We start from the raw sequence: 12,750 nt of genomic DNA on the forward strand, positions 1-12,750 counted from the left end.
CTGTTTCCTCCTGCTCCAGGGTCATTTTATGCATTGAGGTTGTGTTGTTTTAAGACTCTGTCCTTGTAGCATCCTGTCCCAGAGCCTCTGAGCACAGGGTCTAGGTCCAGACTCGACCTGCAGGAGGAGCTTGCGTACGTAGCACCGGCTCCCAGGAAAAAATAAGCAGTGCATTCACACCTACTTTTCTCTTTTTTCTTTGAATCAAACAGTATTCTTTGATAGATCCTCCATGAGGTGAATATCCATCCCCCAAACTGTATTTTGAATTATTTCCATAGGTGGTGTGTGTGTTTTTTGTTATTTGTTGTTTTATTAAAGCAATGGCTACCCATAGACCAAGCTTATAGGAGAAAATTACTGGGCACCCTGTAGGGAAACTATTTTGAAGGAGTAAGTAATGGGGGCAAATGTGGCTACATTGCTCAAGGGATTTGATTGGCTTTGACTTTATATTTGTTTCCTTAATTCAAAGTTAAAATGACTTAATTGCAACCATAACTGACTAACCCATTAAGGACTTAAAGGGAAGACTACCATCTGATTCCTAAGAACCGTCCTTTTGTCATTTCTTTCTTCAAGAAACATTTCCGTTTATATTTTTTAGTATTGTTTTTAACAAAAGAGCATAGAGTGGTTGTTCCTCAAGAGAAAATTATTACAAAAGATCTCTTTACATATATATTACATTCAATTAAAAAACAGAAATTAAAAGAATCTTTGTATTCTGTACCGAACCATACTAAAAATCGTTAAAGCTTAGACTAAATGGTTTTCATTTAACCCTCACAAGTGGCATTAATTTTTCAAGTGGTAACTGTTGCTTGGGATGCTATTGTGCCTGCGTGATAAATGTTTAATGCCTGGGTGGTACACGCATGGCTTAAAATCCATTATTTATTGCACCTTCGCTCGCCTGGCAAAGGTGACGATTTTATAGCCCCAGCAGTCGTGCAAACACATTTGTACCAAACCAGTGACTGCTGACACGTTTCCTCACTGTAAATGTCAGTGGGTTTCGTGTGTTGCTGCCGTTACGTCTTGTTTGGAAGCCGAACGCTGCACAGTTATGGGAGGCGCCAGATGGTGTCATTAACACAAACGCCGGGACTGTTTGCCACTGACGTGCACGTGAGAAATTAAAAGCCCGGGGCCTGTCTCTGCGCTGAAGCGTGATGTCAGCGGGCACAGGTGGAAAGACAGCTCGCTGTGCTTGCCTGTTCCCTCCCATCCCCCCAAAGGGGACATCAGGGGATTTTTTTTTTTGCAAAATAATTTTATGTTGAATATACACAGGGTGAGCAAAGGGGAGCCCTTTCCCAGGGAACTCCTGCTTGATGGTGTACGGGGGGGTCTTAGACACCCTGGGAGTCAGCCTGCGGCCCCACAGGCTCCCCCCCCCCCCCCCCCCCCCCCGTGGCCAGCCAGCTCCGCGCAGGCCCCCGAGCGTGCAGCCCTGTGTGCCTCGCGGGCCTGCTACTGCTCCGCGGGCCTTTGTTGTCGTTCATGGCTTCAGACAGCGTTAACTGAAAACTTAACCCCTTTTGGAAAAGTTTCCATTGAGAGCATGGAATTCGTGTTTCTAAAAAAGTGCTGTCAAAATGGCCAGGATCTGGTTCAAATAACGAGGAGAAGAAAACAGTAGAAATTTTCTGTGCCAGTTTCTTTCATGCCACGACTCTTCTTTTCACAAGAATTAGCGGTGGAACCAAGGCCTTTACTTTCCCTGCTCGGCTGTGAAACATCTGAGGGACTGAAAGGAGCCTCCCACGTCTTACTAAAGTGTACCCACTTTTATTCCGCACTGGCCACTCCCTTTTATTGTCGTTCAGCTTCCCTCTCCTAAGGTTTCTGCTTTGCTCTCTACCAAGCTCCCTTTTCATTTTAACTTAAAAAGAAGCTGGATTTGTTATACCCTTCCCTGCAAGTCCTTCCCTGAACCAAGAGCTATCCCATTGATTCTGCCCAGATGCCTTTGAACTTTGTGTTTAGTCTCAGGGTCCTCTATAGGAATTTTCAGAAAGGGTTATTATCCTCTCAAAACAATCGCTGTGCGTTGCTCTTACAAAAGCCCGGGGAACCTTTTGGTGTGCAGAATTTTAAAGTCATGCGAAAGGGAATACAAACCATTGTTTGCATTGAGATGAAAGAGATGAGCTTAATTTCTTCGGAATAATTCAGAGATACAATTGGACATCAACAGAAATAATGAACCTGACTGAAAAACTAAACATGTGCCTGAAGGCACACCTTAGAAACTGAAAGTAGAGTCAGGCATGTTAGCTTGCTTACAGACACGCAAGTGTGTGTGGCAGATCCCCAGGAGCGAAAACAGAGACATGGTGGGGAGACAGCAAGATTGATCAGCTGTCTGCGGGACAGCATTCACTAGGACAGAAGTTCTCGGGGAAACGAGTTCCGTTCTTACCGCAGCCATTCCGCTAGCTGACCACCCAGAGGCCTGGAGCAGCCGAGCAAATAGCCAGCCTGGCAGCCGAGCGGAGCAAACAGCTCACTCCCTGGGGAACAAATTTCTCGTCTTCCTCGGTGCCGAGAGGTGGGGGTGGCAGCATCTACAAGTGGGCCTTGGCTGTCTCTCTCAGCCTTCTCTCCTGACCCTTCCTCCTCCCCGCGAGCCCCCGTCTGTGTCTGCTTCCCGTATTGCCCATGCGGGACCCTTCTGCCTTCTTAGGACATCATCTGAAGATGAATTTTATAGAGACAGATCTGTGCTTCCGTGGCATATGTCACACCCTTCCAGACCTTGCACTGGCTTTTCCCTCCCGTCCAGAAAGTTGTTCTCTCCCTTGTCCACCTGGAAATTCCTTACTGATCCTTCTAAATCCAGCTCAGGGGTCACTTTCTCCAGGAAGTTTTTCCTGACTTCACTGCTGTCCCACACCAGCCAAACCTCTGTGATTCCATGGCTTCCCAGCTGAGTCCAGAAGAGCTGCAAGCTCAGCACAGACTAAACTGCTGACCCCAAAATCATTAGATAGATGAATACTTACTTGTTCTTTCCATCCACTAAATTTTGGGTTGGCTTGTTACGAGGCAATAGCTTCCTGATACACTGCCCAGATCACATGTACTACATCTGATTTATTTATTAGGTCTGTCTCTCGACCTAATGAGAATTCCTTAAAGACAGAAACCAGACCTCATTGTTACCTCAGCACTGAGGCCAGTGTCTGGCGTGTGGTAGATGTTCGATCTGTATTTGTTTAATTGAAATTGTTGAATTAAGCTCTATGTTAAAGTTTTACTGGTAGAATTTCAGGCACCAGGAGGCTGATGGGTTACCCTAATGCCCTGGGCATCACTGTGGATATCCAACTGCCTTCCTCACCAACAAGTTGCTAGAGTATGAGTTTCACACAGATTTTTTTTTTTCCCCCAGAGTTGCTTCTCTAGCTGGGGAAATGTCTCTATGACATAGTAACTCTTTGCTCTATATTTGCAAGTTGCTTCTATAGGAAGAGGGCAGATTCCAGCCTACTTTCAGCATATTCAGTGTGAAATATTTTGAAGCCTGTGGCTAAATACGAACTGTTCATGCATGTCCTACCCTTTAGACATGGGTAGAAAGAGAAGGACAGCCCGAAGTCCTCTTTCTTCAAGTGAACAACATTCAGACAGATGATATTTCAGATTCTTACAAACCTTCCTCTTAATTTTCTTTTTAGCAAACAAAACAACCAACAATACAACTTTTTTTATTTAACGAAATTCTCAAGAGAAGCCTATCACCAGTCATTTCATATATTTCTCTGACTTATTACCTAATTGTTAAGACATAAAAATTCTATATTATAAACATAGACAGACATGCATTTTATATTTAACATATGGAGGACCATTTTTGTCCTCAGAGACCTTTAGGGAAATCCCCTTGTTTCAGAAGGACGTTATTTAACAGGAAGAATATAAGTGTTTTTCAGAACCTTTGAGGCCACATCTTCATTTTGTTCCATTACAGTGGGTCTTTCATGGGGATATAAAAGTTGAGAATGATTAGACAGCTAGATGTTAAGTCAGTGAGTTGTGTGTTTTTTTCAAGAGATACATATATGATGATGTAGTAATTTGTGCTTTTAGAACAATGCAAATCAGGTAATTGATTCTGCAAACCATTCCCCTGCCATGGCTTTGCTTCATTCCTGCCTTTTGCTATGTGCTCACCCCAGAGAAGTCATTTCCCCAGTTTATGGCCAACACTGTACTGAAGATGATACCTGGAGTTCCCAGTAGCTGCCACATAACAGACAGGATTCAGTTAGTGTAATGCAAAGGCTCAGAGCACAGTTCTAAACACTTTTCACTGCCTAGGTAGGAAGGATGTGGAGCCAGTTGAGGGTACCTTAGTACATGTGCTAGCATGCCCTGTATTAGGGATTAATAAGTCTTTAGGTCTCTGAAAAGCCAACAGTGGATCCCCCTTGCCAATGTTGTTTGTTGTTGTTGTTTTTAATTCATTTTTAGAGACAGAGGAAGGGAGAGGAATAGAGAGAGAGAAACATTGATGAGAGAGAAACATCATTGATCACCTGCCTCCTGCACGCCCCCTACTGGGGAGCCCACAACCTGGGCATGCGCCCTGATGGGGAATCGAACCCATGACTTCTTGGTTCCCAGGCTGACGCTCATCCACTGAGCAATACTGGCCGGGCTGCCTTGCCAATGTTCGTGTATTACATCAAAGCGACCATATTTTTAATGAATATGTGAGCTACTTGTTTGGGCTGTTATTTAATTAAAAGGAAGTGAATTAATTACCTTTATCAAATCTAAGATGCTATCAATTATAAGATGTACCTTTATTTTATGTACCATTAAGGGAAAAAATGTGGCCAATTAAACTATGACACAATGTCTTAATGAGAGTCCTGAACAGAATATGAATGAATCAGTCACATGTCTTACTGCTTTCAGATTTCTTTCATCTATTCAAAGAGGAGAGGCAATTTGCATTCCCTTCTATCTCATTGTTTGCTGTGTGATGGGGGGAGAAAACTTTTGCCTGTGTCTCAGTAGGAAAACGTAACACTGGTTTCACCTACTTGTGGGTATCTGTCACCCTTTATTTGCTCCTGTAAAGCACTCGATTGTTGCATTGCAAGAAAATACAGAATTACAACCATTCCTCCGATGACTAATATTTGCTAGAGTAATATCAAATTTGCACCCCGCTGCTCAGTTTCCGGGCTTTTGTGGGAACACAATAAGTGTTCATTTCAATGCCAAATCATGGTGTAATCTTTTTGAAGACATTGTCAGCAGCAGTTAAACTCAACACGTGTTGTCACATAATGTACATCAGTCTCCAAAGTGATGACAATTAACAGCCATGACCAAGTCGCCATGAGCAGGAAAGGACAACTGTATGTCACTGCCTGGCTGACTGCAGCAGTTAAGATGACATGGACTGTGGGGCTGATTTCAGGGACGCTAACATGGAAAGAAAGAGCATCCTAGAATTGGTAAAATCCAGTAAAGTCACTCAACTACCAAAGCACTTTCTTCTTCTAATATAAATGTATAAGAATGGTTGCAAATGACTGTCATAGGGTGACAATGATTTCAACTTTTTGAAACACTTGCAAAATAGTGATAATAGGTGATGACTGGATATAGTAGGGATTGGGACAGATGGAGCTGATAGAAATTTTTTTTAAATGCACATTAAGGAAATTTACTCAATGAATCATCGAGGTTTAAAGGAACCATAGCAAAGATCCCTAGTTGCCCCCAAATCCATTCCTCCCTTTAACCTTAGTCATGAAACTTTACTTTTGTACAAGGCAGCAATGCACCCAACTAAGAGCATACATTTCCCAGTGCCCTTGCACCCCGCATGACCGTATGACTCAGTTTGGGCCCCTGAGATGAAGTAGCGTTGGAACAGGAGCTCTGGTTCAGCGGGGAGGAAAGAAAGCCCTTTTACTCCTTTTTTTCTTTTTCTTTTTTAAATACATCTTTATTGATTTCAGGGAGAGGAAAGGAGAGGGAGAGACAGAGATAGAAACATCAATGATGAGAGAGTCATTGATCAAGCCCACAACCCGGGCATGTGCCCTGACCGGGAATCGAACCCCGATCACCTGGATCCTAGGTCGACGCTCAACCGCTGAGCCACGCCCGGCCGGGCAAGCCCTTTTATTCTTGACTCACTTCTCTCTCCTGCTGCCAGTAATGAGAATATAACATCTGGATCTCCAGCAGCCATCCTGGACCATCCTTTAGGATGGAAGCTTTGCCCTAAGATGGGGGGAGTAAGGCAGGTAGAAGTCTGGGCCTCTAATAAGTTTATGGCACTGCCTCGATAGTCCTGGACTGTGTGTTTTCCAGATTTCTTTTGCAGAAGAGAGAAATTATCTTCTGTCGTGTTTAGGCTACTGTTTTCTGTTTAAGCTGGATTTTCTCTTGTATGCAGCCAAGGCCAACTCTGCTTGCTAAAGGAGCCCTCTCTCTTCAGTTAGGATTCAATCTATGTGGGAGGAAACCACAAGAATCTATTGAGCTCCCGCTGTTTGCCTGGGATAATGTGAAGCATGTAAAGGAATTAAAGACATTATGTAGGCCTTTAAGGAAATAACAATTCTTCATGGGTAGTATGACTAATAATTTTACAGAGGCAAAATTAGTGCCTCATTTACTTTCCAAATATTTAACGAGCGCCCAGGGTGTGCCTGGTGCTGTGGCGGGAGCGCTCCAGCGAGCAGATCCTGCAGTAACCACAGCCTGTTCTGCCCCATTTGCACAATTTTGAGTTTGCTGTTTCCCATGTTAAAAAGCAAGACAGAGAGTGCCCTGAGTCATCCGTGCTCCCAGCAGATACAGCAGGTGGAACAGTGTGCATTTTTCTAAGGTGCTGGAGCTACAAAAAGTGTTAGCAGCTCCTGATGCCCCAAGAAAGAGGAAAGTTGAGAGAATCCTTCATAAAAAGAGGCTCAGAACCACGGCACCTCCCTGACAGCGTCTTGTGCGCTGCTGGGACACAGCTGATGGGTATCATACTTTTGAGCCTCTTTAATTATTTTAGCGGAAAGGCTTTGCAAAATTGCATTTTGTATCTGTGGGCGAGATTTTCAACGTATTGGTTCTTTTTTAAGCGTCTATATCTCCCTACCCTTTACTCATTCAGTAAATACCACGATACGTTGCCCCAAAGAGGTCGCCCTGTGAACTTTGAAACTGACACTGGTGTTTATAGCAGTGTCCATATGTCATCGTTTGTTCTGATCAAACTGGGAAACAGGGCTTCTCAAAAAGAAAAGAGAGAATGAAAAAGCGTGAGTAAAAAATTACATTTATAAAGCAAAAATAGGCTTATTAAAAATTTCAGAAATTCTGTCCCTAATGGCTTTGAATCTCTCTGTCTTCCATTTTCTTTGCATGGACAGAGCTCCCTTTGAAGTCTTTGGAAGCTTTCTGTAAGAAAAAATATATGTACATGGGTGTGGAGCTGAAAATTGAGCTCATTGTTTTGCCCCTTTAAAATGTGTTTTTCGAAGATTTGCCTTTCATATTGCAGATGGCAGAGCGGATGTGCAATTTTACCTTGTGTAACATCTTTGCCTGAAAAGCTCCAAGTATTTGTAGACGTTTTTAATGAATAGTCCCCATGTTTGCCTGCTGAGGAAGGCAGAGGTTTGTGTAATTTACTTCCATTTTACACCTGAGGAAACTGATATTTAAGGAAAAGAGGCTCCGGATTTCAACCAGACGCAGAATTAAGGAAACAAGCCCAAACCTTGCTGCCAGGCTAATGATGCCCAGCCGGGTGATCCTGGAGGTCGAACATGACCTCCAAACACAGTGGTGTCATTAGAAAAAATTCACCGTACATATTCTCATGGGCCATTTTAGTATAAATTTTGCATTTATTATGTAGTATCGTTTGTATTTATTTTGACTGTTTTCTAGTTCAATGGCCCCTTTGTAGTTTTAGTAACTTCTGATTGTGGATCTGTTATTGAAATTGAATTTCGATAATGTTTTTGTGGTAATTCTAACTCATTCGAAGTACATAAGAGAAACCAAACCAGATGTGGAAACACTGGTATGTGTGTATCAGATAAAATTATATTTTGATTACTTTTTTGTACACACAGGACAGTTAACAAACATGTATAAAACTCAAAACTATGTATTGGAGGTCTTGTGATAAACATATGAATTATGGCATAACTCAACTGAGCATGGACATCAATATCAATTTTACTGAAAAGACATTTTAATCCTAAGTAGCACTAAGTATATCCAAACCATTTGCTTAATCATTTAAGCAACTAGAAGACAACCAACTAAAATAATTTAAATCAGTAGAAGTTATGTCAATGTCTTTTGAGAAGGCTTGTTCATGAAATGTACAGTTAACTTATCTATTCTTTCATTATTTATTGAATGTCCAAAATGATGGCAGGAATGATTCAGATAAAACAAACAAATAAAACAAAACAAAACAAATGCCCTGGAAAACAAAGATGCCATTCTCGAGCTTAGGAAGCAAACAGTAGGTGGATGGCAGCAAACAAACCAAATAAATTAACCAGGGTGACTAAGGCCTTTGCGAGTGAGTCCCTCATTCACAAGACAGCCTTTTGTTTCAGCGGCTCGTAGGAAATCACAGGTAAATAGTTTAAAACTTAAGCATGTGCTCGCTCATTTCTAGTCCCTCTTTCCTCATCTCAACTCCCCTCCCCCTCACCTATTTGTTATCCTCCCCCAGAATCTGTCACTCCCTGTCGCCCTCCCCCACCTCAAGTTCAGCTCTAGAATTCCCAAAAAGGGGTACCCCCACCTTACCATTCCCCTTCTCCTATCTAAGGGATGGGGCTTAAGGTTCTCATTTGAACTTGTTATGAGGCTCCTCATCAATTTTCAGGAACATTTCTTTTAGCCTTAAAAAGTCGGCTTACATACCGTGAAACGTGGCCTATTCCTTCTTGCTGGAGTGTATTTTAATCTCTACCTTTAAAATCATTCCTTTGTAGAAAAATGCTAATGAGCATCATTAGAAAAATAGAATCATAAATGTCTGAATGGACATGGAGGTAAGAGCCTGAGTCCCCACTGGTCCCTGGTACAGTATGTAGTCAAATAGCCTCCTCTGTGTGAGCTTTGAAATAATTTACTATTACAAGGCACATATAACTTCTGTCTATAAAATATGAGTCAATAGATAAGGCTTCTATTTTTACTTTACTATTAAGGAAATTAAAAACAAAAACCCAAAGCAGGATCTCCAGTGTGCTGGACATTTTTTCATAGATGTTGAGACCAAGAAACGAGGCTTGAACTGGCCCCAGAGAGCTCAGAGGGTCTTCCATGCATGGTTTGTTTTTTTTTCCTTTACCATGAAACCATGAAAACCTGTAGTTTGAAGGAATGTAAAAGAAGGAAATATTCTGCTTTCCTTCAAAAATGACTTCCGCTTTCTAATATAGGCAAAACAAACCCTTTAGAAAGCAGCAGGAGCAGTCTTCATTTGCAGTGCCACTGAAAAACATCTCCAGGCTGGGAAGGATTTTTTTCAAGGTATTTAAAACCATCTATCCTAACAAAAGAAAAATGTGGCTTTTTTCAGGTCACTTCATCATACCTGATGATGAATATGTTTTTAATTAAAGCCTGGGCACAAAATTGGGCTTTACTGAGTCATTGTGATGCCTGATCACTCCCCTGAGACACCCACCATCAATGGTACTGATGCTAACTCTTGACACCCCAAGGCCACTTTGTGTATTCAGTGGTTAGAAAGGTGATTTCTGAGCCTGGCAGCTGTCGGTGTTAAAGCTATTGTGTGGGAAACAAAAGCCATTCTGTTCTGTTCCCCAGTCACCTTTGTATCATTGATATAGGAGCTGTTTCTTAAGTGGGATATGATTCTTTACCAGGGAATTTCATTACTGCCTATGACTTCTGGACAGCACAGGGGAATGTGTGAACATGGCTCCTATGGAAGGAATCTTGGGCTCTCACTTCTGTTAAGATGCTTGTGTTTTAATTCTGTTAATTAGACTCAAGATTGGATGCCAACATACTAACAACTATGCTTCCTGTCCTCCTTTCCCTAAACCACGAGACCCAAGCTGGCTAGCTTGTCTTTGCTGCCAGCTTGCTTGTCATGAAAATCAGAACACATACATGGTAGTACCAACATGTACCAGTATTAACTAGTTTTCTCGCAGAATTCCTCATTGACCTGTCCTGGGAAATTCTCATGGAGCAGATCAGAGTGATATTTATTTGAAGAGCAGACACTTTTCACCCAGGTGGTATCTTCATTATTGTCATTTAGAAAGGATATCAGTCTACAAGGTTTTCAGTTGCATATAAAAGAAAAAGGCTTCACACCTATACCCAGTACCATCTAGAAGGCAAAAGGCTTCTCTTCTCCAACTTTCATACAAAAGTCCTGGGCTTCACTATGATCAGGTCAAGGTAGATCACATGTCTATCCTGGGTCAGTTGTTGAGCAAGGAGTTGTGGGATTATTTTATTTAGTTTATGTCAATCGGAGTCCTCTCTTAAAGATGGGAGTGGGCTCAGTCTCTTCCAAAATTAGTGGTGTGCTTCATTAAAGATGGAAGGGGGGGTGGAACAGATGCTAAGAGATGCCAGCAGTTTTAATTATGGAATCTAAAATCTCCAAACTTTATTTTAAATTTCTGTTAGATAATTGGCTCAAGACATTTTTCTACCTCTGTGTTTCTAGGCTAGCTAGAGCTAGAGATAAGGAACTTATCTTCTAGAGCTCACGTGTTATCTGGTAAATGGTAAAGCATGTGGCCATACCATGCCACCTTTTGCACTAGAAGCTGAGACCCCAGCTTTACATAGGACTTTACCATTAGCCCACTGGTCTCCCTACTCCTGGTATTTCAGGGTTTTAAGAAAATTAAAATTAGGTTTGCTTTACTATAATTTGAAGATCTCTGACCTAGACGATGAGTTAATGCCAGAGTAATGAGAATTTAACCAAGTAGGGTACATTGATAAGAATGTCATTCCACTGACTTCTGATCTCCATTGTTTCTGATGAGAAGTCAGCTGTAATTCTTGTTATTGTCTAGATACACAGTAAGCATCAAATAAAAATGTGTTGAATTAATGAATTAAAAATAGAAATAGAACCCAGCCAGCATGGCTCAGAAGTTGAGCATCAACCTATGATCCTGGAGATTGCCATTCAATTCCTGGTCAGGGCTTTTAGGCTTGATCCCCAGTGGGTGTTGTGCAGAGGCAGCCAATCAATGACTCTCTCATCCTTGATGTTTCTATCTCTCTCTCTCCCCCTCTCCCTTCCTTTCTCTGAAATCAATAAAGATTTTTTAAAAAATAGAAACAAAGTATCTGACACAGTTTAATGTTCTTTCAAGAATATCCCACCACCTCTTTGAAAACTTTCCTTTGTACATTTAATGCTCCCCTGCCCCAAGCTTCTGCAGGAATGTTCATCAAACAAATCATCAATCCGGGTAATTTTTGCAAACATGGACACTAAAATGAACACTAGTTACTTTCTGTGATTCTGTGAATCCTCTCTGAACAAGCTTTATCATCCAACATGTTTTTGCCATTTAACAAGTATTTATATGTCATTCTACAAATATTACTGAACACCTGCTGTGCATAAGGTACTGTGTTAAGTAGAGTGAAGGATGCAGAATTGAATAAAAGATAATACTTGCCTTCAAGTACTCAACTATTATAATCTAATTGTAGCTCAAGTTTCAGGGAAACCTTGGACAACAGGAAAGACTTGATACCTTTCATGCAACTCTAGATTCTCTGGAAGCAACTTTTTGTCTTCTTGTGGGATCATTTACCTTATTGTCTCTAATCAGAAATGTCCTCAGGTCTACTTGAAACATCTGTCAACATTATGACAAAAATGACCTAAACCAAGAATTTTGATGTGGACCATCTTAGGTATTAGGTATATTTCCATATTCTTACATTAACATCTTAAAAATACCTCCCCATAAATTTCACCATGGCTGTGATGGGCACTATTCAGTTTGATTTGCTGATAATGTCGTGGTTAATTAGCTCCACATAATTTCTAATTTGAGAGTGTAGATTCAGCTACATTTTCCTCAAGTCCCTCTTTCTGTATTTTTTTTTCCAGCTGAGTTATGCCTTGTACCATACAAACAGAAAACTAACGCTGGAACCTAAAATAACTGTTAATGCCAGGATTGTGGTGGTTGGCGCATCCAATGTTGGAATCTCCTTCCTAGAGACATTGGTTTTTTGGTGAGTTGTTTTACTTTATTCATTTGTTTTTAAGGGGGCCTTCTCTCCCTCACCTGAGAGGGTCCCTTGAAAGAACAGACCTGGGTTTGTTTGTCACCCCACACACCTTGGAATATTCTAGACCAGGGTTTGTCAAACTGTAGCCTCCAGGTCAAATCTGACTGTCCGCCGGCTTTTGGAAATAACATTTTATTGGGACACAGACACATTTATTTATTTATGTGGTATTTGTAACTGTTTTCTTGATACAGCCGCAGATTTGAGTAGCTACAACAGAGACTATGTGACTTTTAGTGTTTAAAATATGTACACACTGACAACTTCCCAGAACAAGTTTGCCAGCCTGTATTCTGTACTAGTGTTCCCTTTATTGGCCAGATCATGACATGGAGCATCTGTTACAGATGTAGCTTTCTGGACCCGCACCAGATGCCCTGAAACAGAAACATCTGAGGAGGGCTCTGGAAACCTGTATGTTAACAGGTG

The 12,750-nt window shown here is 41.5% G+C and overlaps 1 protein-coding gene across 1 annotated transcript in view; it reads left to right on the plus strand.

The window, feature by feature from the left end:
* Positions 1 to 12,750, plus strand: part of CFAP61 (cilia and flagella associated protein 61) — a 161,711-nt gene that overhangs the window by 76,053 nt on the left and 72,908 nt on the right. The window contains exon 17 of the mRNA XM_016212031.2: positions 12,137 to 12,264. Coding sequence (XP_016067517.2) covers positions 12,137 to 12,264 — 128 coding nt within the window. The remainder of the gene's footprint in view (positions 1 to 12,136; positions 12,265 to 12,750) is intronic.

Source organism: Miniopterus natalensis, chromosome 7 (assembly GCF_054644295.1).
Source record: "Miniopterus natalensis isolate mMinNat1 chromosome 7, mMinNat1.hap1, whole genome shotgun sequence".
NCBI classification, from domain to species: domain Eukaryota; kingdom Metazoa; phylum Chordata; class Mammalia; order Chiroptera; family Miniopteridae; genus Miniopterus; species Miniopterus natalensis.